Genomic DNA, 23413 nt, shown 5'->3' on the forward strand with positions numbered 1-23413 from the left:
TATATTAATATATAGAGAACAAAATAAAATATACAATTTAATTAATAATAAAATAATATTTAAGCTCAACATTGAAATATATGTGCTCAATTTATAAAATATGTTGTTTAGACTTATGTGAAATATAAAAGAAAAAATTAAATCCTTAAGAAATATAATAGTATTTTGAATAAAATTTAAAATGTGTCGGAAATATTACTTAAATTTTGGTGCACTTTATGTGCTCCTTGTACTACTAATTGTGGATAATGTCCATTCGGATTTCGAAAATACTTGGAATTTGTATTATGAGCCGCCTTGCTGTTTGGGACATCACATACGACACCACAAAGGTAAATTGTTTAAGAATAATTTTAAAAGTATTTGAGTTAAGTTTTTAAGAAATGTTTGGAATTGTTGAAAAATATGATTTTATTACAAAACTTTCACGACTTATAATATTAGTTAAAATTATTTAATATGATTTAAAAATTATGGCTTTTAATGTATAATTGTTTCATTTAATTACACTTAAAATTTACTAACTATATTACTATATTATAATATGTTTTATTATTTTTGTTATATATTAGTTAAAGTGAATTCTAAAAAGTACCTTTTGGTTAATAGGGAATAATAATTTAAATTTGGCAGGGTACGAGTTCTATCTTTGGTACTTGCAGTTTGAAAAAATTATTTACAAATAATTAAATATAAGAAATAATTCCAAGACCACAGATGATGGGTATTTGGCAATACTCAAAACAGCTGTATGGTCAGTTAAAAATTCAATTAATTAATAAATAATAATATTTTATTGTTGTAGTTTACTACTGTTCAAAATACCTCTCTATTAAAAATAATAGCTTATATTAAGAACTTAGTTTCTTTCGGTAGAACGGATGTTAAAATACAATTATAAATAATAGGTTTGATGGTTGTATTTAAAAGTGATCATTTTTTATTATTAGCTCATATGGATACAATATATTCTTTAATGCACAATTAAGTTCTGTCCTTTTGTTATACACTTCATCGAACTATAGAAATTACTTATAATTTATTTGATTTCATCGAATTAGGGATTCCTCTTGTTAAGACATAAGACATTTTGTTATATTTATTATACCTAATTTTATTTTATAGTTTCTTCATATCTGATTTCGTTTTTATTTTTTAGATTAAATATATTAATAAAAATTTTAATTAAAAATCATTTGATTTACTAAAAATTTATCATTTAGAAGAAATATTCAGAAAAGTGTTTACAGGGATTAGTTTAATATTTTTTAGATTAAAGCTCATAACAACAATGATTATATCTTGTGTTATAATATGTATACAAAGAGTTGATATATCTTTATTCAAAATTATATCAAGTTTTTGAAATTAATAGATATTAGTGTTCATTGCTGAAATATATATATCACTGATATATGTATACTTTGCAATATTGCAAAAATTTTTGGTAATGCGAAGTATTTCAATAAAAAAGTTATTTATTGAATAATTTAAATATATATTTATGTGAAATAATTTCTAAAATATTTATGTTATATGTTATAATGAATTTAATCCTTTATTAATACTTTAGAATATATAACAGACAAAAATTTCTATAGTGTTATCAGTTATCATTGTAAGTCTTCTGTATTAAATTATTAACAATGTCACTAACAAATTTATTGCATATGCTTAACATATATGATAACATAATTATGTTTTATATACATACATTTATATATATTATTCATATTTATCGTAAAATTTTGTTTTATTACAAAAAACATTTAGTTTATATGAGACTTTCATAAAAGACAGCTAATATCTACCTAAAGAATTGATAATTAATATAACTTATATATCTAAATACAAAATATACTAATATTCTATATGTGTTCTAGAGATTAAAGCAATTTTCGATCTCAAAAAAAGACCTAAATCTACTAAAATGAATTCATATAAATAAAAGCTAAAGTTTTGTTATAAACTTCATTATGTTAAGAAATTATTAATACGTTAAATTGCTGCAATCTAGCATTAAAAAATTTTATTTAAGTTATTTGATTTGATTGGCATTTATAAAACTTTGATTATATTAATGTATATTAATGCAATAGAGAATAAAAAAAGTCTTTTAAAATCATATGAATTATAGAGGAACGAAACTATAATTTTTCCTATTCGAACATATAACACTTAGTGGTGTAGCCATGATTATGTCAAGGGAAGGATTAACTAGAAGGTATTTGACATCAAAGTTTTTTGCTATTCACTTAATTAATTATAATAAAAGCTATTATATTATATATAGAAGTATGCATATCAAGAAAGTATTATTTTTATTGGTATTATTTTCAAAAGTTTTATTAAAAGACTATGTTTATTAAAAACATAAAACTAACTCTTCAACTAGTATCAAATCATTTATAATTTTTTAGCCAATCTTTCTAATATTTTTCTTATTAAAATCTCCAATTAATTAAAATCTGAGTTGTAGATTCTTTGTCTTTGAATTATATTGTCAAAGAAGGAGATCTAACACTCTGCTTCTCTCCTCAATACAATAACTGCATTTTATACTTTATTAGTTTTATAGATTTTTCAAACCACTAGACAAAAAATTTTTAGATTGTTTTATGAATCTGGTCATATCTCTCTTAACTAACTTAACAGATTTCAAGTTTTTTTATTTCATAAATTCGTGACCCATAACGTTTTTGGATTCTAGTTTAGAAATCTGTTTCTAAATCACATATTATCGAATCATGTTTTTGACTCAGTGATATGTGATCATTACTCTTTTATTTGTTAAAACTGTAACTATAATCTAGCTTATATTAAATTCTTTTCTTCTTTTAGGAAATCTTTCAGAGATATATTTGTAAACTATTCTTTAATCCATCCTCCTTCGCAAAATCCTGACTAAGCCGCTGATTCTCGTTATATAAACTTATTTATATATTTAGATACTTATTGCTAATTTACTCTTTAACCCATCCTATTGCGAAAAATCTTGCATAAGCCTTTGAATCCTCTTATGTGGAATTAAATTCTGTTAGTTCATAACTATTGCATTGTTTTTTCATCTCCTTATAAGAGTGTTTGGAGAGTGATGCCCTATTGTCATGAAGAATTTATGAATAACTTAGGGAGTTGACAACAAGGGATGAACTAATAAATATTTCTCAATTATGTTTTTAAGATTCTCTAACTCTTGTCCTAGTTCTGTGTTTTGTAATAAAATTCCTTTTGCTAAGTCTTTCAATTTCAATTTTAAATAAAGAAATAAACAAGCAATAAATAAGTCACTGGCAATTAGTAACTGAACACATCTCAGCCAGGATTACTTTTGCAAAAGCACCAATTTCGAACAGCTTATCTCTAGGAGCAAATCTTTTTAAAGTAGAAAAGGAAAGTTGAGTATATAAAAACAACACTTGAAAACTAATTAAACCCTAATAGCAAAAACTCCAAAGTCCAATTATAAAAAAAAAAAAAAAAAAATATAGGAAAAATAGAATAACTCGGAAAAACTCAGAAAAAAGCACAAACAAAAAGTTTTTAATTTTGCAGCTAAAACCGAAGAAGAAAAAAATCGCAAAAGCTAAGGAGTAGGAACTAAAGTCTGGTACGCAAGAGTGATATTGTAAGAACTTTATAAACCAATAATAAGAATAGAAGGGCGTAAAAAGGCTAAAAAATCATAGCAGAAAAAAGTTCAAGAATAACAGACAATGTCGAAGCAGATAAAAGTAAAAAAAGAGTGAAGCAAACCAATGAACGAAAACAAAACACAGCTGCAAGAGACGAGTTGGAAATAATAGAAAATCCTCTTAAAGTAAAATTATTTCGGTAGAAGGATTCTTGTATAGGAAATGAAACACTTTGGCAACAGTAAAGAATTTCAATTCAATCGGTTTTTTCTTTTAATTTCGGTAATACTAGACTGAGGGAAGAGCTTCCATGTTATGTCATTTTGTTATTTTTATTGTTGTGGATAATCTTCGACAAAGCTTAAAGACTTAAATTAAAGGATAACAGCCTAAGAATAAGAGACAACTGGAAAATTGTTGTATAGAATTCGGATGAGGAAACAACATTGGAAGTGGCTTTTAAATGCTTGTAATCTAAACAAGAATTAAGTATTTTTTTCGTTCAGTAAAGCATAAATGTTAACTTTATTTCAAAAAAAAAAAAATATTAATTTTGTAGTCATTATGACTAATAGTACATTTTAAATTTCATTTAAAAATATATATTAAAGGATGTATATAATAAAAAGAATTCAAACCATATTGTAAATTATATTGCATTGTAAACAATATTGTATAAATATTATATCGAAAGATAGTTGGTATTATTTTAAATTTTGATAAAAAGAACTTACGAATAAAAAATGTAATAAATTTTAATTATTTTAAAAAATTAGAAAACATATCTAAATATTTCGATAAATCCATAATTATAAATATATTCAAACATCTTAAATCTTCATATATAAGCAAGTCATCAGTCCATCTTTGCTTTATTTTTGTATCGCTTTTAGTACGACAGCTGAATTCACTCATTAGGAACTACAAAAATTTCAAAACGTCAACCTAAAGAAGATATTTAAAATTCATTGATATGTCAGAAACTTTGATATTTATAGATCTCATTCTATTGAAACTAGTACCAAGTACATGCAGATAAGAATATCTGTACTTCTTTTCTCTAGCTTCGCACTAAGATGTGTTCAAACCACGCACAGAATTGGACCGGTATTCGTTAGATATTGGAGATAAAGAAAATATTTATTTAGTTCTACTATGTATCTAAAAACAAAAATGCTAAAGAGTCAAAGACCAGGCTTGTCACCGTATGAAGTTGCACGTTAACAACCTTCATGAAAAAAATTCGCTTCTATTTACTTTTTGAAGGTCTAGATCTCTGTATGCTCCACGAGAAAAAAAGGACTACTGTAAATAAGTAAGTAGGATCTCTCAGCACGTAGCTAAATAATTTAATAACAAAACAACCACAACTATCTAAGAGAAGTCTTGAAAAAATGTTTAAAATATATTTTTTGTGAGCATATGGTCAACTTAAACGTATTTCATAATTTGTTATATATATTACTTTGTTAAATTTTAATAAAGGTATACATAATCTCAAGAAATCCGGTAACAATATAAAGTACCAACAATAAAGTATATTGACAATATATATTTTCTGTTGTTGCCACTTTACAACATTACTATCTTTTTGATACAAAGCACATAAGATCCGTCAAAGTCATAGTGCTCTGCTACACTGAGTGCCAGTACCAATATATATTCTATTTTATGTTACTCGATTACCAAACTTATTACGCGTAATCGTTAATATTCTTGTTATTTATTGCTGCTTTTCAAATAAGTCTTATGTGAAGCTTTAAAAACAAAATTAAAGACTTGAAAATTTGTTATTATTTTTATTCTTATTTTATTTATTTTATTTTTTTATTCTTATATAAATTTCGCCGACGTTTCGAGACTAATTTTATTTCTTCCTCTAGGCGGAATATATCCTTATTGTTATCTTATATGTTAGATTCTAATTTTTAAGAAAATTTTAAAGTAAATTTTATAAAAAATCAGCCTTTTCCGAGTTAGTGCATCTGGACACTTTTACTCTTTGATAGCTGGGGAGTTTCTGCAGAGTCCCACCCATCTCATTGTCTAATTTAGGTATTCCTCATAAGCTTCGTGAATGTTCAATGCCTGATCTAAGATCTGCGTACCGACCCGTGCGGTTAGTGATTACTCTGAGATTAGATAGTATATAACAGATAGTATATAACATACCTGTTTTTTACTTTAAATGGCTTGTTACAAATTCCTGTTTAATTTTGTAGCAAACACTTTCCAATTAACGAAATTATTTATTTTGCGAAACAAGTTATTTGATGAATCGCTTTTTAATATTTGTTTTAAAAACATCTTACATTTTTTATTTGAATATATTTATCCATTAAAAAAGTATCTTTTTCAATTTATGCAGTTCCGCAAATTCAAATAGACAGAAATTTAAAGTTGAAGTTTTAAAACTTTGAAGTCATGTAGAAAAATGTTAAGCAAACAGTATAAAACATAGAGAATTGTAAAATAATATAGTACATTTACACTCACACATCACTTTGAAATGAAAACTTTTATTTTAAAACTTTATGAAGTACACTCTTCTCTTCTCTTCTCTTCTTCCCTAGAGCTATGTTTTCACCCAATTATGGAAGTTACTTAGTTGTTACCATTTCAACAAAAGCAAACATCAGACGTTCTAGATATATTCATACTCACACACTGTTAACAGATTCTATATTTCGTTAAAGTAGAAAACATTTGATACTCACTGAATTTCGAAAACCAAGGTAAAGCAGAGAATATTTTCGATATCCAAATAAACGAAAAGGCAGTATGAAGAAAGAATTTATTTAAATATGAAAAAATGTTGTATTACTTACATATTGTAGTTGCGGCATGAAATAAAATATAAAATAATACAAGAAAAAAAAAATAACAACTGGAGAAAGTAAGGATAGCTATGGCTGGGCTTCTTTTATGTGCTACGACATATCTTTTTGGGTGTTTCAAAAAATTGCAAATATTTCTCCGTATATTTTTCTTACTTCCGGCAAATCATCTGCACACATATGGCGTTGCCTAAATATCGTAGTTAAGTTGGCAGCAAAATAGTTGCCGTAAATTCTTACAAGTAAATTTATTATTGCGGCGAAAGTTAACTTAGGGAGAAAATTATTATTATTTTTATTTTGGGGATGTGAACGCATAGAGACCCGCATTCCAAAGGCCTAAACACGTAGCAGCAATTTGGTAAATGCCACGTTGTTCAAAGTGGTCAGAAAGTAAATGGTGTTGCCAAATTTATAAAAATTGTGATTGTAGTTTATGTTAAAAGCGAGCGTGTTTAATTCAATTAAATTACACAGATTTCTCTCAATACGCAGAAGATTATCATAACAAATACACAAGATTGTTAAAAAGAATTCAGTTGACTTATTTTAGTTAGATATGTTATAATATATATAATATATTATAAATATTTGAAAAGAAGATTTTATATATGAATTAATTTACTGTCCGTAATAGTGCAATGATTAGTAGATCTTATTAAATTGGTCTGAATATTTTATATATATTAAATCACAAAAATTGTAACTTAATTTATATAAAACTTTATATAAGAAATCATTTTTTTATATGCACATTGAAATATAAGTCAAATATGACCAAGAATTTAATGTGTAATATGAGTTCAAGTGTGGAACGGAGATCCGGTGGAAGGAAAGCATAAAATATCTAGGGGTCATTTTCGACAAACGGATGAATTGGTATAAACATATGAAATGCAAACGGAATAGTTGCTCTAAAATTCTACATCTCCTTAAGCCGCTGTTTAATAATAATCGCTTCCATCTCAAATATAGAAAGTTATTATTTACTCAAATAATTAGGCCAGCACTACTGTACGGATGTGTAACTTAAAGCAAAGTCTCAAATACAGCTATAAAGCAACAGACACAGATAGCACAAAATCTGACTTTAAGAAGACTAGTTAATATTCTTTGGTATATTAGAACAACAGACATGCATAGAGATCTAAGAATCGACTCAGTGAAAAAGTATATCAAGAACAGAGCCCTAAAATTATTCACAAAAGTTGATACGTTGCCCAACCCCGCTCTAACAAACCTTAAGCCCACCTCAAGATGCACAGGAAGATATGCTGATACGGTACGTCATCAGTTAGAAAATAAATAAATGATAATGTTTCTAATATAGCTAAAGTATAGTGTGGGACAGGGATAAGCCCCCCAGCCACAATAAAGTAAATGTACGCAATAACACTAACTCAAATCACAACAACAACAACAACAACAACAACAACAACAACATGAGTTCAACTGTCAATGAAAGAATTTTATTTAATTAAATGTATATTTACTATATGAGATGCGCACATAGAGACTCATTTAAGAGAGGTTTTTGAAAACGAAATCAAAATTTATATAAAAGTATTTAATTGAAAAAAACAATGAGTACATGTAGTCTAAAATAGTCCAAAAGTGAATGAGAAAAATGGCTGAGGAGAGAAAGTGAGGTGGTGATTCAGGTGTTTATATAGAAAGAAGATTTTTGAGAACTAATTTAAGCTTCGTTTGTAAACATTTAATTGGATAATGAAACTATCGTATCTAGTGTAAAATAGTCTGAAATTGAAAGAATAACAAGGCGATGATGGAAAGGGTGAGTTTACAATCGCCACATGGGCTTTCTTCTGTTTTATACATGCATCTGCACTATACTTATAAAAAGAGGGGATACCTTACAGTTATATAGTCTGTCTGTTTAAATGTTAATATAAAAACTAAATAGCTACAATACCTTCAAATTTCAATATATTAATATTGATGTATTACTAATATTATTATTACTGATATTATTATTAATAATATTGTATATTTTCAAGATTGATATATTATAAAAAAATTTTAATAATATTTCTGAAAAATATATAGTTTTCTTTTTAAACTTTTCGCAAAATTGCCTTATTCCATTTAGTTCACATTTTGATTATTCAGTCATTTACTCTTTCTATTCAAGGTTTTTGTTATAATGCAAAGGTGCTAAATCTAAATCTTGATATGAAAATTCAATTTAATTTTGAATAAACAACATAAGTAATTCAAATTCTTGCAGGCGTAATTAAAACAATGAAAATAATCTTTTCTACTGCGTTAAACGTTTTGTTTGAACGTAATTAGCTCTTCCTTAAGACAACAGGATGCTTCTGGCTTTAAACAAATGCTGTGTCTGACCCAGACACGTAAATATTATTAAAGTATAAACGAAAATCCCTCTCTAGGACTGCATTGATATGTAAGCTATATGAAAAAATAAAAGATATTAAATCAAACATTAGGACAACAGCGTGAGACGTTTACAGAACTGTTAAAACCTCAATTATAACGCCGCGAGAGAAAAATGTTCGTTTAAGATTATTTTACACAATTTGGCGAATTACAATAATAATTTCCTACAAAAGGTGCCCATTGTGAAAATAAATACCAGCGGAAAACTCAAATGTTTACACTGTTAATTAAAGGAAAACAAGTAAAAGTCTAATGGTGTATATTACAAGTACTCGCGTATATATGTATATAAACGAAAGTAATACATAAGCTTGAAAGGAAAGTTGAGAGAAACGTACCAGAGTATATAAAACTTTAAACTTTTTCCTCATAAATAAAATATAAAAACAAATTAAAATAGAAAATTTACAAAAACAAAACAAAAAAAAAACAAAAAGGGAAGAAGTTAGAAGAAAATAGGAGGAAAATGTGCGAAAAAGGATAAAACCGGTACGAACATATAAAGTCCGTTGTAGGGCTGCAGAACTCTATGTAAGAGGGTTGAAAATGTTACCAAAACTGTTGGAGAAACAAAAAAAAACGATTGAGACAAACATTTGTTTGTCTTAAACTTAAGGAATTTCGTATAGCCCGACAGTAACCGGTCACAAAATTCTGCGTACATTTTTTGTTGTTGTTAACTTTTTAACTTTTTTCGTTGAAAAAGTTTTCAATAGAAACTTTTAACAACAAGACCACTAACGCCATCATTATAGCCACTTTTTAAGCCCTCATTGTTCCCAACTGTTCAGGTATTTAACCTGCATGCCTTCAGCTTAGTTTCGGCTTAGTTTTACTAACATTTTTTTGTTCATTCAGATTTTGTAGAATTTGTGTTGCAGTCGAATTTGGCTAACCCAGTTAAACAGTTCTATGGTCTATAATTAAAGCAGCAATTGCGGTTGCAAAACAGAAGTAAATTTTTTTTTCAACTGTACTATAATTACAAATTTAATGCAATTTAAGAAAAAACTAAATTTTTTTTCTTATTTAAACTTTTATTATATAAAAAGATCTATAAAAATTAAATGTAATAGCTTACGTCGCTGATATAGCTAGTCATTTCTAGAACAATGTAATGAGAAATGTCACTCACAGTCCATTACAAATTAGAGTGATTAGATTGAAGGGTAAAAAGTATAAAATATTAGTATAAACCAGTAAAGTCCATTGTCTTTGTCGGGTTAAATAAAATTCTTTGAGTGTGAATCGATTCATTATATTTTCAGTTTAAAAAAAAAAATTGAACAAAAATATTTCTAAAACCGAACTACGTTCACTGCCGTAATAGGAGTTAGAATGTTTCACAGGAGTAACACGCCTGTCAATAAGGTGTACAATAGATCAAGCTGATCGTAGTGCATAAAAGCCTAGCCGAAACCATAAACTATTACCATTACCAAACCTGTCTTGAAAAGTGAATAGAATCCATTATGTACTATCCTGTACTATTTTGGAGTATAACTTGCAACACTCGACCGTGAGTGTGTATATAATACAACGAGACATAGTTGCGTTGGACACTGGATTCGCTTTATAAATGAGTTTCGTGGTGGTTGTGATTAAGACCTAGGAATACGAAGAAAAAGTGTTGGTATTTAAATGTAAAGTTTCATTTTTACTATCAGGCCCTGTATCCCACAGAGCAGCAGAGCTTCGCTCCTTAATGTGTAGAAAGCTATATCCAAACACATATCATCAACTGATTGTGAATGCATTTATTCCAACAAGGTATTTATCTTGATATGTAAATTTAAAGAATGCCAACGCTTTTACAGTGTAAAAGAAAAATTTACCACAAAGAACTGATCTATGTAATTGAATATTAAAATATTAATCTAGTGTTGATTAAAATTTTCTGAATATAGCTGAAGTAAAGGAAGACTTTCAGTGACTTTTGGAAGAGTAACATATAACATATAATAAAACTAATACGATATATAATGGTATTAAAATATAAAATAGTTACAAATATAAGTGCTTAAAGAAAACCCTATTTTTTTTTCTTTCTTGAATATCTTTATAATTTATTGCTTTAATGACAAAATTTCATTTAGAGTTTTTGAATGGGCTAATTATATCTATAGTATAGGCTAATAATTATTAGACTATAATCTATAGTCATGTTTAGGTTATTCTGAAGATGACTATATTCAAAATATTGTTGACAATGATATATAACTTTTTTGAAACTAATGTAAAATGCAGTTTCGTTTAAACAATTGACTAATTAACCTGTTCAAAAATATATAGATATTTTTCCTTTATAAAAATTCTTAACAACTTATCTTTTAATATCGATATATCAAATTTCATTTCAGTGGTCTTAATTTTATATTATTATTTTCTTTGTCCCTTTTTCGAAGTTGAGGAATCGATCGATTTGATATTATTTCATTTCAAACACCTTTGCTTATAGCTTATATATATATATATATATATATATCTAACAAAAGCAAAGTAACAAAGCTCCAGAAAAATATATGAATATTAAATCAAGTACGGCTTTGTATCAGTTGGTTAAGAAGTGCTGACTCTGAGCTTCAAATTTAGTAGGGTACTAGTTCGACTCCTGGTACTTGCAGTCTCAAAAACATATTTACAAATTATTAAACACATGAATTATTTCCAAAAACATATTTACAAATTATTAAATACATGAATCATTTCCAAGACCATTGATGATAGGTGTTTGGCAATACTCGAAACTGGTGTATGGTGAGCCAAAAATTCAATTAATTAAAATAATATAAAAACAATTTTTGTTGTTGTAGTTCATATTTTTCAAAACTCTATTTAATACCACAGTTTCTGTTAAATTAAAAATATTCACTTCTGTCGTATGATCTTAAACTCAAATTTAATGTATATATAATATATATTAAATATTTAAATGGATTTTATAAGTAACTTAAGCTTTAAACAAAGATATTTTAAATTGAATAATATTAAAATCATTCATCATCTTCTAAAACGAAGCAAATAAAAATAAAATATAAAATTAAAATTAGATCAAATGTGTAAAAAAGTAAATACATAAACATTTATAAAGCCTTCATATTGAAACCATCAACATTTAACATGTAACATATTATTTATTAAATTTATATAAAGATCTAAAATATTTCAGGTTCCACCATAAAATTTATTTAAATGAATAATAAATGCAAATATTTAAAAATAACAAAAGTAAAAACAAAATTCTGCTTATTTTTGCCGTTTTCCAACACCGAAAGCGCATTTTCCCCTACATCAATTATTCAAGCATAACAAATTACTTACGCATTACTTGCGGTAAATCCGTTTAAAGAAATGTAAACACGCAAGTTACTTTCTTTCACCTAAGCGGCGAACGTACACATGTGTACGTAGAAATACAATATCTGCCAGATACAAATCAGTTGTGTACGCGCGTATGCAGAGCAAATAAATACAAAATGAAGACAGGAACACGTATTGCGAGTGGCATACTTGACAGTGACAGGAAATAAAATAATAAAGCAAAAAAAAAAAACAAAAAAAAATAAACAAAAAACTGTTTATAACAAAATAAAAAATTTAAAAATATGGCAACACGAAATTTTGAACTTTTGTATTTCATACCTCACACATACTTTGCTCCCTACAGCTTCCCACCGAGGATTCATCATCTTCGCAAATACAACAAAATTAAATTAAGGACGTTTTTGCTTTAAATTTTCGGATGCCTTGTTGCGTTGTGCGTTGCGTTGTGCGTTGCGTTGTGCGTATCGAGTATCGCATTTGTCACTGATTTGTTATTGTTGTTAGTGAATGTGTTTTTATTGTGCTTTTATTGGGTGCTTTTCGAGGCCTATTTAGGAATTTAGGTGGCTCACGTGAGCACTCGTAGTGAAAGCAAAGCTGCAAATTGGGAAAAGACCCACAAAGGCTGAGGCATACACCCTGACACCCTTACACCCTTACGCCCTGACTGCGAAATTGACAATTTTGTTGCCATTTTCAATATAAGAATCGCTCCTTCAGTTTGCATGCTCCGCCGATTGTGCACCTATTTATGGCTGTTCTCGATATTTATTGGGAATTTGTATTATTATTTCATAAACACACATAATAGGAAAGCATAATTGGTGTGTGGGTGGGCATCAAGTTGTATCCTGAAGTTTTTAGATCTTTTTATCGAAGGCAGTGCGTGAGCTTGTTGCTTCGCTTAAGCTGTTTATATATTATGAAGTCTTAAATGGTTTTTTGTTTCCATTAAATTTTGGTTTTAAAAGTTTTCACATTGTCACAGTTGATTTATGCTGAAAATTAGATGTTTTAGAACTAAAGTCTTAGATCAATAAGACAAATAATGTAAAGGGACTTTAAACTAAATATTCCTAATACAAAAATTGAATATTCTTTAAATTTTTAAGTACATAATTAATTAATTATTAATTTTTTAATTAATAATTGTCAATAATTTTTGATAGAGTTTATTAAATTTAGCAACTTTTTCTACTACTGATATGCCGATATAGCTTATTTCTCAACGTACGAGAAATATATATTTTTGATTCCACTAACAAAATCTACATGCGCCATCTATTGCAAGTTCCTATATGCAATTTTAATATAAATTACACAAACAATTATTAAAAAGTTTATTAATTGTTGATTGTAAGTTGATTGCAAATAAGTATTTCTAATATTAAATCTTGATATGTGGAAAACGTATAGTTGTCATTAAAATTGTTAATTTAATAATGGACGGTTATAAAAACCTCCAGAACCCTAACAATTGAAATCATGTATTAAAAAATTTGCAAAATTATGATATCAGTACTACAATCGATTTATTGCAATACCCAATGGGTGTCAAGTACGAACCTTTCAATCGCATTAGTTTAGTAAAAGTTCTTCCTCTATATATTAAATTAATTGAATTGATTTTTATAAAAAAACTGTCACTATCATAAAATAAAAACTGCTTCTAGAAGTAGGAGAAAAATATAAAAGTTTTATTCCTTTAAAAACATCTTGGTACGTTAAAAGTACTGACAGCCACGAGAACCTGATATATCCAGCACCCGGCAAAAAGTCTCTATAAAGGAATTAAAATTTAATTTAAATATGAATTCGATTACAATATATTTAACTAAATATATCTATAGAAAAAGAAAAAGGAAAAAGTCCAATTGTGATGATCTCAACTGTGAGAGATAAACTGTTAAATTTGACAAAACAGCTTTGTGACAGTATTAGCTCCTAACACCAAACTTAGCCGTACCAAATATCCAACATTCTCTAATTCATGTGTGAAAGAGGAAAAACCATTCAGTCCAATTGAAACGCTGTTAAATATTATAACCATCAAACCTGATGAAACAGCGTTGCTATAGTGTTAGCTCCTAATGCCAAAGTTTCATATCTATCAAACCACAAAATCCGTTCCAAATCTCAAATATTCCCCAATTCACGTATGGAAGAAGGTGTTCCCCACATCAAAATCGAAACGTACGCAATTGTGAAATATAGAAGGTTAAAGGAGGTTAAAGAGGACGAAACCGATTGATATATTATGACTCTAAATTATTACTTATGAATTAAGTTTAATGAAACTATTAAATACTTGAATTGAAAGTGAAAGTTACAATAATAAATAAATAAAAATATAAACAGAAATGGACACGGTAATATTAGTATATCTATATAAGTTTGTATATTGATATTATGCTATTGACATACAGTCTCAATTAACTCTTGGTGTTATAAACCATTAGATATTTACAAATAACTATTTGATTTTCTATTCAAACAAAAGTTCAAAAATTAATCTTTAAGTAAGAAACATTATTATATACGAATGTAAGTAATTGTATTACAATAAATACCTTTAACATTAAAATCTGTATTTACTCTCCATTTCAGGTATTCATATAACAATTAAATTAGGTCAAGGTATTTTTGAGTAAAATACTTGTTGGCTTATGAATGTAATATTTATTCCTTATGTACTATTGAACGAAGTGCAATTATAATCTTAATTCTGGTCACAGAAATGCACAATTCACAAACCTGACCCAATTAGAGACAATTATCTATTAAATCAATTTAACATACCAACGGTATTGGAGTCGCCGCGTTCTAAAGTCAACTAATTTAATTAAATTCAAACTGAAATCGAAGGTAAACCGCATCATCTCATAAGGACATAAATTCGCAGCCACAAACACGGTGTACATAACTCATGGAATAATTACTCGCAGGATGTGTAATGTATCGTCGTTATATGAACTCTAAGTTGTCATTATGTTTATTATTGTTTACCCTAGCAAAACTACTTAGCGCTAATAAATACTTTCAATTACAAAACAATATTATCAATTAATTAGTGATATTACAAAACGAGACCAATAAGTAAATATTAATTATTGGCTTCCATAGAGAATATGTCGAAAGAGCTCACACCTTAAAGGTGGCTACCTAAAAGAATACCAATTATGTGTTCACACTTAAGTACTCTATTAGAGTCAATGCACTACAAAGTCGCTTTTTCTGTGGGTCCTTGCACTTAAATGAAATAAATAAATCAATTTTGTTAAGCATTAATCTTAAAACCAAAATTTAAATAGCACTTGTTGTTTTATTAATTTTGTAAAATTACTTTGCTGTAATAAATTTAATTTTTTTTTTCACTTAATTTCATTAAATGAACACAATTCCTGCGGTGATTTTTCCGCACGTTCAAACACAAATCCCGGTTTAAATGCATGTCAGAGTTAACAGAATGTTGAAATTGTGGTTTTAAATGAATTTATTAAATAAATATTAACAAATTAAATAGTTTGGGAAAATATTATTTTAGTGTAAAAGCGCAAGTGAGTGTTTGTTGATGGAAAACTTTGATGAGTGTAAATTAACACATTTAATAAATATTATGTTATTTATAAACCATTTTAATTATTTTATGAAATGTTGGGTATAAGACAAATACCTGCTATATATATTTCAATTAAGGCCGTTAGTTTACAGAACTTTGATTATCAAGTTACTCTACAGAGGTTTAATATAAACTGTTTTTTTGAAGTTTCAATAGGTTTAGGGTATGACTATGCTCATCATAAATATTGAGTATTTATAAGGATCTCTGTTTAACTTAAGATCGGACACTTAAGATCGAAGACAACTATAACCCATGGTGGGAATATATAGCTATCTTAATATAGTATTTAACTATAAACTACATATAGTATATTACTGTATACTATATAGTATATTACTGTTTTTATATAGTATATTGCTGTATACTTTATAGTATATTACTCTGTACTATATAATATATTGCTGTATACTATATACAGTATATTACTATAGTAATAGTAAGCTATACCAGCTAAAGTATCCGCTGTTTTCAGAGTTAGTCGACGTGCTATCCTTGTTAAACCATTTTTTGCTCCAGATAAAGTTAAGGAGTTTCAACAAATCAACTTTCATTAACTCTGCCAGATCAGTAAAGAAACAATGGAAGTCATTTCAGTTGATACGTATGTAGTCCTTGACAAAGAGACAAAGAGAAAGTGATTGCTGACCATCATGACAACTGCTGCACACTCTAATTCTTGCCATTCACGCAATAAAACATTACATATTCAGTATTCCTTCTGCTAGCTTTTGTTCATTAAAGCCCAAATCATCACTATTGAATATTAAATAAATATTTAATTTATTATTAATTAATATATTTGATTATTATAATGAAACAATTGTCTGTCTGTCTTGTACGAATGTAGGCCACTTATATAAAAAGTAGCAAATATTTCTAAATGAATATTTTACATCTTTAAGATTGTGCCTCAGCCTCAGTCTCTAGTTAGAAATACTATGAGAAGCACTATATTCTCTTCGCTTGATACAGAGAATCTAACTAAGTCTTCCATGGTTGAGTTCGTTCTTCAATTTTCCTCATAGTACGGGTACCAGATTGATACCATCGGTCATGTGTTGCAGGTAAAATTCACTTACTATTATTCACTTAAATCGTTCAGATTGCGCATCAGCCTCAGTGTCTCGTTACAAATTCTATGAGAAGCACTATATTCTCTCCTCTTGATACAGAGAATCTAACTGAGTCTTCCATGGTTAAGTTCGTTCTTCAATTTTTCTCATAGTACCGATACCAGAGTGATACTACCGGTCATGTGTTGCTGGTAGAATTCACTTACTATTAGTCATACTCGAAACGGTATTGGCTAGTGACCGTTTGGCGTAAGTAAAACTAAATAAATTGCATCTATTGTCGTTTGGAAGGGCATCAGCGAAACGAAAAGACTTGGTTATTAACACTTACTGTACTAACTGAACTATTTTTATTCATAAACATTTCTATTTATTTTCAAAAACACCTTGTAAAAAAAAATAAAATCCCAATAGCATATTTAAGAACAAAAATAATGTCTATGTATTTTGAAGATGAAAGTGTTTAGTAACTGGGTATGTTATAGAAAATACTTATATTCATGTCCTTACAATTTGTTCAGAGATGTGCATTTGCATATCCATAAAATAGTTTGAGTCATCATATCTACTCGTACTACTCTCAGTACCAATACCGTCTATTATTTAAATGCAATCACACATGAGTGACATGGCTTAATTTTATATTTAACAGTTAATTTCTATGCAAGACCACACTTGACCCCGTACAACGGCTGTTAAAGGAATGCATTTATTGCAATTGTTTTGTACCCCAAACACTAAAACAGAATATGTAATCACACGAAAGAGAGCAGAAGAAAATATCATTGTAGCAATAAAAAAGGAAAAATTCCAAGAAAAAAAAAACAGAAGAAATGGCATTAAATTCAACAAACCAATTTAACTTTTGCAATCTGCTGCAAATTACTCAGACCAGTGAAAAGTAAGGAAAATCATCCAGTCAGAGTAGTCAGAGTAGTCAGAGTAGTAAATAAGTGGTCAATATTACTCACATGCCCACACACCCCAGCAGCGCAGGAAGACAGTGAGTGAGTGAGTGAGTGAGTACACTTGAAGAATATTCATTATCCTTGGCAGTAGGCTGCAGCAAACCCCTGGAAATAACAAAAGTATCTAAAGAATGTTGGCAAAAATTTGCTTTATTTTTGCAAGGAAAAATTCTATAAAAATTCTTTGACTTTTCCATAGCAACTTTTTCAGTTCAATTGTGTTTACTTAAACATATCTGAATATATATATGTATACGTATTTATGGTATATATGTCGGTATGTATTAGTTCTATAATAACTAATTGTATGCGTTACGTACTGAGTTTGTGTGATTGTGAAAACCAATGCGTTATTTTCCTTAATACTTTCATTTTTATTGTATTTATAGAAAGGAATATACGAGTATTTTCCTACAATAAGAAAAATTTGAACAGCAAACATATTTTCATGTCACGACACCGAAAATTCGAGTCTGGCGGGAGGGAAATAAAATTTCAGTGAAGTTTTTCTTTAATTTGTACGAACAGAGAATTTCCTGGCTTAGTTTCTTAGCAGACACAAACATAAGGGGTTGTGTCGACTTACGTATTCAGTATAATAAATTTTTGTGGGTTGGTGTGTTGTCCTGGGGGTCACTAATATTTTGACTACATTGCATGGACATGCAATCATTTTACTAGTATACGAATGTATAAGTTATGCCCCTGCCATAATAGTTTTTCTGCCCTTTTAGTGTTTGGCTCAATAGCATTTTTTTTTTCTGGGGCTCGTTTTAATGTACATTAAGCTCAGTTTTTAGACAGGAACGCTATTTATCGAAATGTGTTTATAATAAATGATATCCTGGTATTTTTCATAATTTTCTCTCTAGACATTATATACATGAAGGAGGGTGGAGGTATGGGGTCGTTGGTATTGTTTTGTTTATTATCGAGCTGAAAGTGCTGCAAATGTAATCATAAAATATTAACTGATAATTGAATTACAACTGAGCTCTGTGTTGACTTATTAATATGAACTTTCTTTGTATAGTACCATAGTTGTTGTTGTACAAGACCGGAGGATATATTTAATGACTTCGGTATTGTAATATGAAGATGTTAATGATGCAGATAAGCCAATAACTAGTCGGGAATGTATACACATATTAATAAATTAAGTATCAGGTTTCAATCCCATTTTTAGTAAAACTCAAATAATTATGTTTTTAAAACTTAAAACATAAGCAAAAATCCACTTAACAACAACTAATTCAGGTCGTATAATTACTTATTGGTTATAATATAAGAATAATAAGCATTTTAATTTTTCTAATCTGTATAATCTGTTCTAATCAACTATAATAAAATTATCATTGCAAGAGTATTATGAAACTATCTCTCTCTGTTTAAACCATAGAGAGACTAGAAAGAGAATAGAGAAACATCTTTATAAAGAAGTTTTGTTAATATCCGTTCTTTCAGAGCTTTAAGTACTCTTTATTAGCATTAAAGTAAGAATTTGGTTTTAAAACTTATCAACACAGATATGTAGACCAATGCATCTAGACCTAAAACATTGTGCGTACCAGAAATATACGAAATATATTCAATATTCAATAATCGAAACAGCTGTTGTATGGTCAGCCAAAAATTCAATTAATTTATAAATAATAAAATTTTGTGTTTGTAATTTACTTCAAAATAGCTCTCTCCTAAAACAATAGTTTATATTTAAAACATGATAAGAGTTTACGAACGGGTGGCGGTATGCGGACAGACCGAATTTCGCTAGTTGGCAGCAGTCTTCAGTCTAGTGATTGAGAAATGCTGATCTAAGACTTTACTCCATCATTCTTTTATTATACTTTTAATGGAAATAAAGTGCAGAGTCAATAAAATCGCGATGCTTTTGATATAGTTCTCCTATTATTCGAAAAGGTTCAAGTTGAGTACAACTTCAATAAGTTCTTGCTTAGTTACATATATATGAAATAATATTAAAAAAAATTTTCATGTTTTTCCTTATTGAATATATTGTAATTTGTTATAAACTTTACATAATTTCACATGATTTTCATTAAAGAAAAAGAATTCAAATAAATTTAATAAAAATTTAGTCGAACAGTAGTGAAATTGCAACAACAAAAATTTTACTTACTTATTTGTAATTTATATTTAATTATAAATTTTTTAAAGAGGTTTTTCGAACAGTTGTGAAATACAACAACAAAAATTTTATTTTTTATATTATTTTTATTAATTGAATTTTTGGCTGACCATGCAGCTGTTTCGAGTATTGCCAAATACCCATCATCAGTGATCTTGGAAATAATTCTTGTATTTAATTATTCGTAAATAATTATTTTTGAGACTGGAAACACCAGGAATCAAACTCGGGTCCTGCCAAATGTGAAGCTCAGAATCAGCGTACCTTAACCAACTGATCCAAAGCCGTACTCGACTTTTTTGTTCGTATATTTTTTAAATTTTTTAATTTTAATTATTTGACAATAAGAAAAATTAATGATAAAATAACTAAAAAATTTTTGTTGTTGCAATTCACTACTGTTCGATAAAAGCGCCTCTATTGAAAACAATAGTTTACATTAAGAGTTGAGTTTCTTTCGTCAAAATGGACACTGAAAATTAATTTAATATAATAATTTAATCAAATTTAAATAATGTGTTATTTAATTTAATTCTGTGGATATAAAATATTAAACAATTCTATAAAATTTGACACAATTTGATACAATTTATTAGATTATTATTGTTACTCATAGAAACATTTTGCGTTTTTAAACAACCTATAGCAATTAGAGGTTATTGCGTATAATAGCATTTATGTTAAAATATTTAAAAATAAATAGTCAATTTTTTATTAATAGCTTTTCTTAATCATTAATAATTTTCCATAATATTTATCATTGAAATTCTATTTATAATTAAAATTTAATTGCTCATTTTACTTTCAATGGAAAAAGAAAAATTAGTGCAGATAAAAAATATTCACGATAAATATCTTAATTATTGTTTGAGTTATTGGAAGCCGTCAAACAAAGAATAAAGTGAGAGTATTAACACATCATTTGCAGCACAAAGGAAAGCCCCATAAGTTGAAAAATCCTAACAGGCAGTATAATTTTAGCTTCTGCTATCAAACCCATATCAAAATCAAACCAATTTCGAACTATGTATCCATTAGGCCTATGTTTCCTTACTCACGGTACAAATGAAGGCAAATATTTATGTTCATATGTATATAATCATCACTTACGCCGCCGCCATAAATTTGTATACTCGTTGATATTAACATATCTACAGTGTAAACAATAAAACACCTTATAAGCAGAGAAATACATATGTTTATAATACATATCTATATGTCTATCGATATAGTTGTCTATATGTATATACAGTATGAATGCATGAAAGTAAACAAAAGAGGTTAAAATATCGATTGACCCGATTTCTTCTATTGCATCGCACAGGTTTCAAACAAAAGCCGTCGGCAATAATTTTATTAAATAATGAATGAGTTTGGTCAAATGGACATACTGAAAAGAACAAGCCTGACATGTTACTGCGGGGATATTGATATGAAGAAGAAAAAAAATTAATAAAATAAAAATGCTATAATGAATAAAATATTGAATTAACTCATATGTATGAGCAACAAATAGAAAAATGCTTCCTATTGTCAACTGCACAAAACAATAGAAATTTAATCATAGAAGCATAACTCGACATAAATTGCAATGAATAGAAAAAATGTTTGAATTAAACATATTAAAAATGTCCTTTATTCTTCTGCAAGTTTGCAACTGTTTCCATCTATAATAGGTTATACTCTATTAAGTAGAAAATTAAATATATTTTTATTTAGAAAAAATTCAAAATTTTAATATTAAACCAAGAAATAGAACCAATAGAACAAATAATAGAACCAATAAGAAATGTGATTATTTTATACTAGTATTGTTGTTACTATAACTATTTATATATATTCTTCAAAAATCAAACCAATATTCTTCAGACAATAAATTTCATTAAATTTTGGAAAGAAAAATTCCTTTTCGACTCAAGAAGTTTTTGCTACAGGAAATTTGAAACAAACTATTTCAGTAAAAATTAATAATAAAATATTTAAGTAAAGTTTCGAGAACAGAAAGTCAATTAAAACTAGTCTATTTTATTTCCCACAGTTTCAATTAAATATGTATAGTGTATAGAAATATATCTATATATATATTGTATAAATACATATTTCTATGTTCTTACCATACCATGCTAGAAGACTAGGTCTTCCTTTCAACCAAATCTGTCGTAGCTGTGGGAAGGACGATGAGAGCGCATCTCATCTTTTGTGTTTTTGTCCAGCTCATGCACGTCGGCGATTTAGTACTCTAGGAGCCCCCTTCCTTGAGGACCTGGACCAGTTACAGGATCGGGCTTTAAATAGCAATTTATGCTTCGCAAAAGGTTCTAGGTGGTTTTAAACTCTGAGGTTTTTATTATTTATATACGGCATCACAATGGGCCAATAGGCCTAAGTGGGTCCACTAGGGATCACCGGTATAACGTAACCTAACCTAACCTACCATAAAATAAAAATAAAAGTTCAAATAACAAACTGGTGTATGACCTTTTTACCTACCACTTCATAGGCCCAAACTACTCCTGCTGTCAATACAAGGTTGGTCAGTTAGTTCGAGGCATAGAATTGAAGAATGTATCTTAAGTGTTGAAAATCACTTTATTTTTATTATAATCGCCCTCCATTTATATACTACTAGTTTAACGATCTATCAATTTATGAATTCTGTCTCTGTATTGATTTCCCAGAAAATTTATAAAGTATCTATCTACGGCAGCTACTGGCTTTCCTTTAATGTAAATTGTTTTCAGTAAAAGAGTTTGTAAATAAAAGAAAAGCTAAAAACTAAAGGCAATTGAATCTGGTGAAATATTATTTAATAACTATATATTTGTGAACAGTCATGTTGTAACTCAATGCCTTTTCAGGATTACTAGGGCACTAGCTCCTAACGGAACGGAGCACTGCGACCATGATTGATCTTTTGTGCTGTCTATTAAGTGTTAGGATTATATATATTTTGAAGATGAATTGATACTTTTTAGAAAATGTTTTATAAATATTTTTCTTATTAAACAACAATTTTTGTTTTCTTTAACTACACCCAGAAATCACTATTTCCTCTATAGTGAAAGTATCACTTCACATCTTTTTGCTGACTCATCGAAATTTTCCACTTTGTTTAAGTTTGAAGTACTCGTTTATTCTGTTTAACCACTCTGTTTTCACTTGACGACAACTTCATATATTCGGAATATTATTAGCATTCAATGTTTATTTTATCAACATTTTATATAAAACATAAAGTTTTATTGTTACCCGTTTCATCAATGAAATTTTATATTAAGTTGTACGCGATTGCTTATGTGTGTTAATAACGCATAAATAAAAATATGCTAATACTCGCGATGTTTGTAGCTGTGAAGTAAATATTTTGTTTTAGCGACTGTACGC

General features: G+C 28.1%; 1 protein-coding gene across 2 annotated transcripts in view; it reads left to right on the top strand.

The window, feature by feature from the left end:
* Positions 1-160: 160 nt before the first annotated feature.
* The window catches only part of LOC119686279 (semaphorin-2A), an 88208-nt gene continuing 64955 nt past the window's right edge, over positions 161-23413 (top strand). For both annotated transcript variants that reach the window (XM_038100827.1, XM_038100828.1), the window contains exon 1: positions 161-332. In XM_038100827.1, the coding sequence (XP_037956755.1) occupies positions 182-332 (151 nt within the window). In that variant the 5' untranslated portion in view covers positions 161-181. The remainder of the gene's footprint in view (positions 333-23413) is intronic.

The sequence above is a fragment of the Teleopsis dalmanni genome, chromosome 2 (genome assembly GCF_002237135.1).
Source record: "Teleopsis dalmanni isolate 2A chromosome 2, ASM223713v2, whole genome shotgun sequence".
NCBI lineage: Eukaryota > Metazoa > Arthropoda > Insecta > Diptera > Diopsidae > Teleopsis > Teleopsis dalmanni.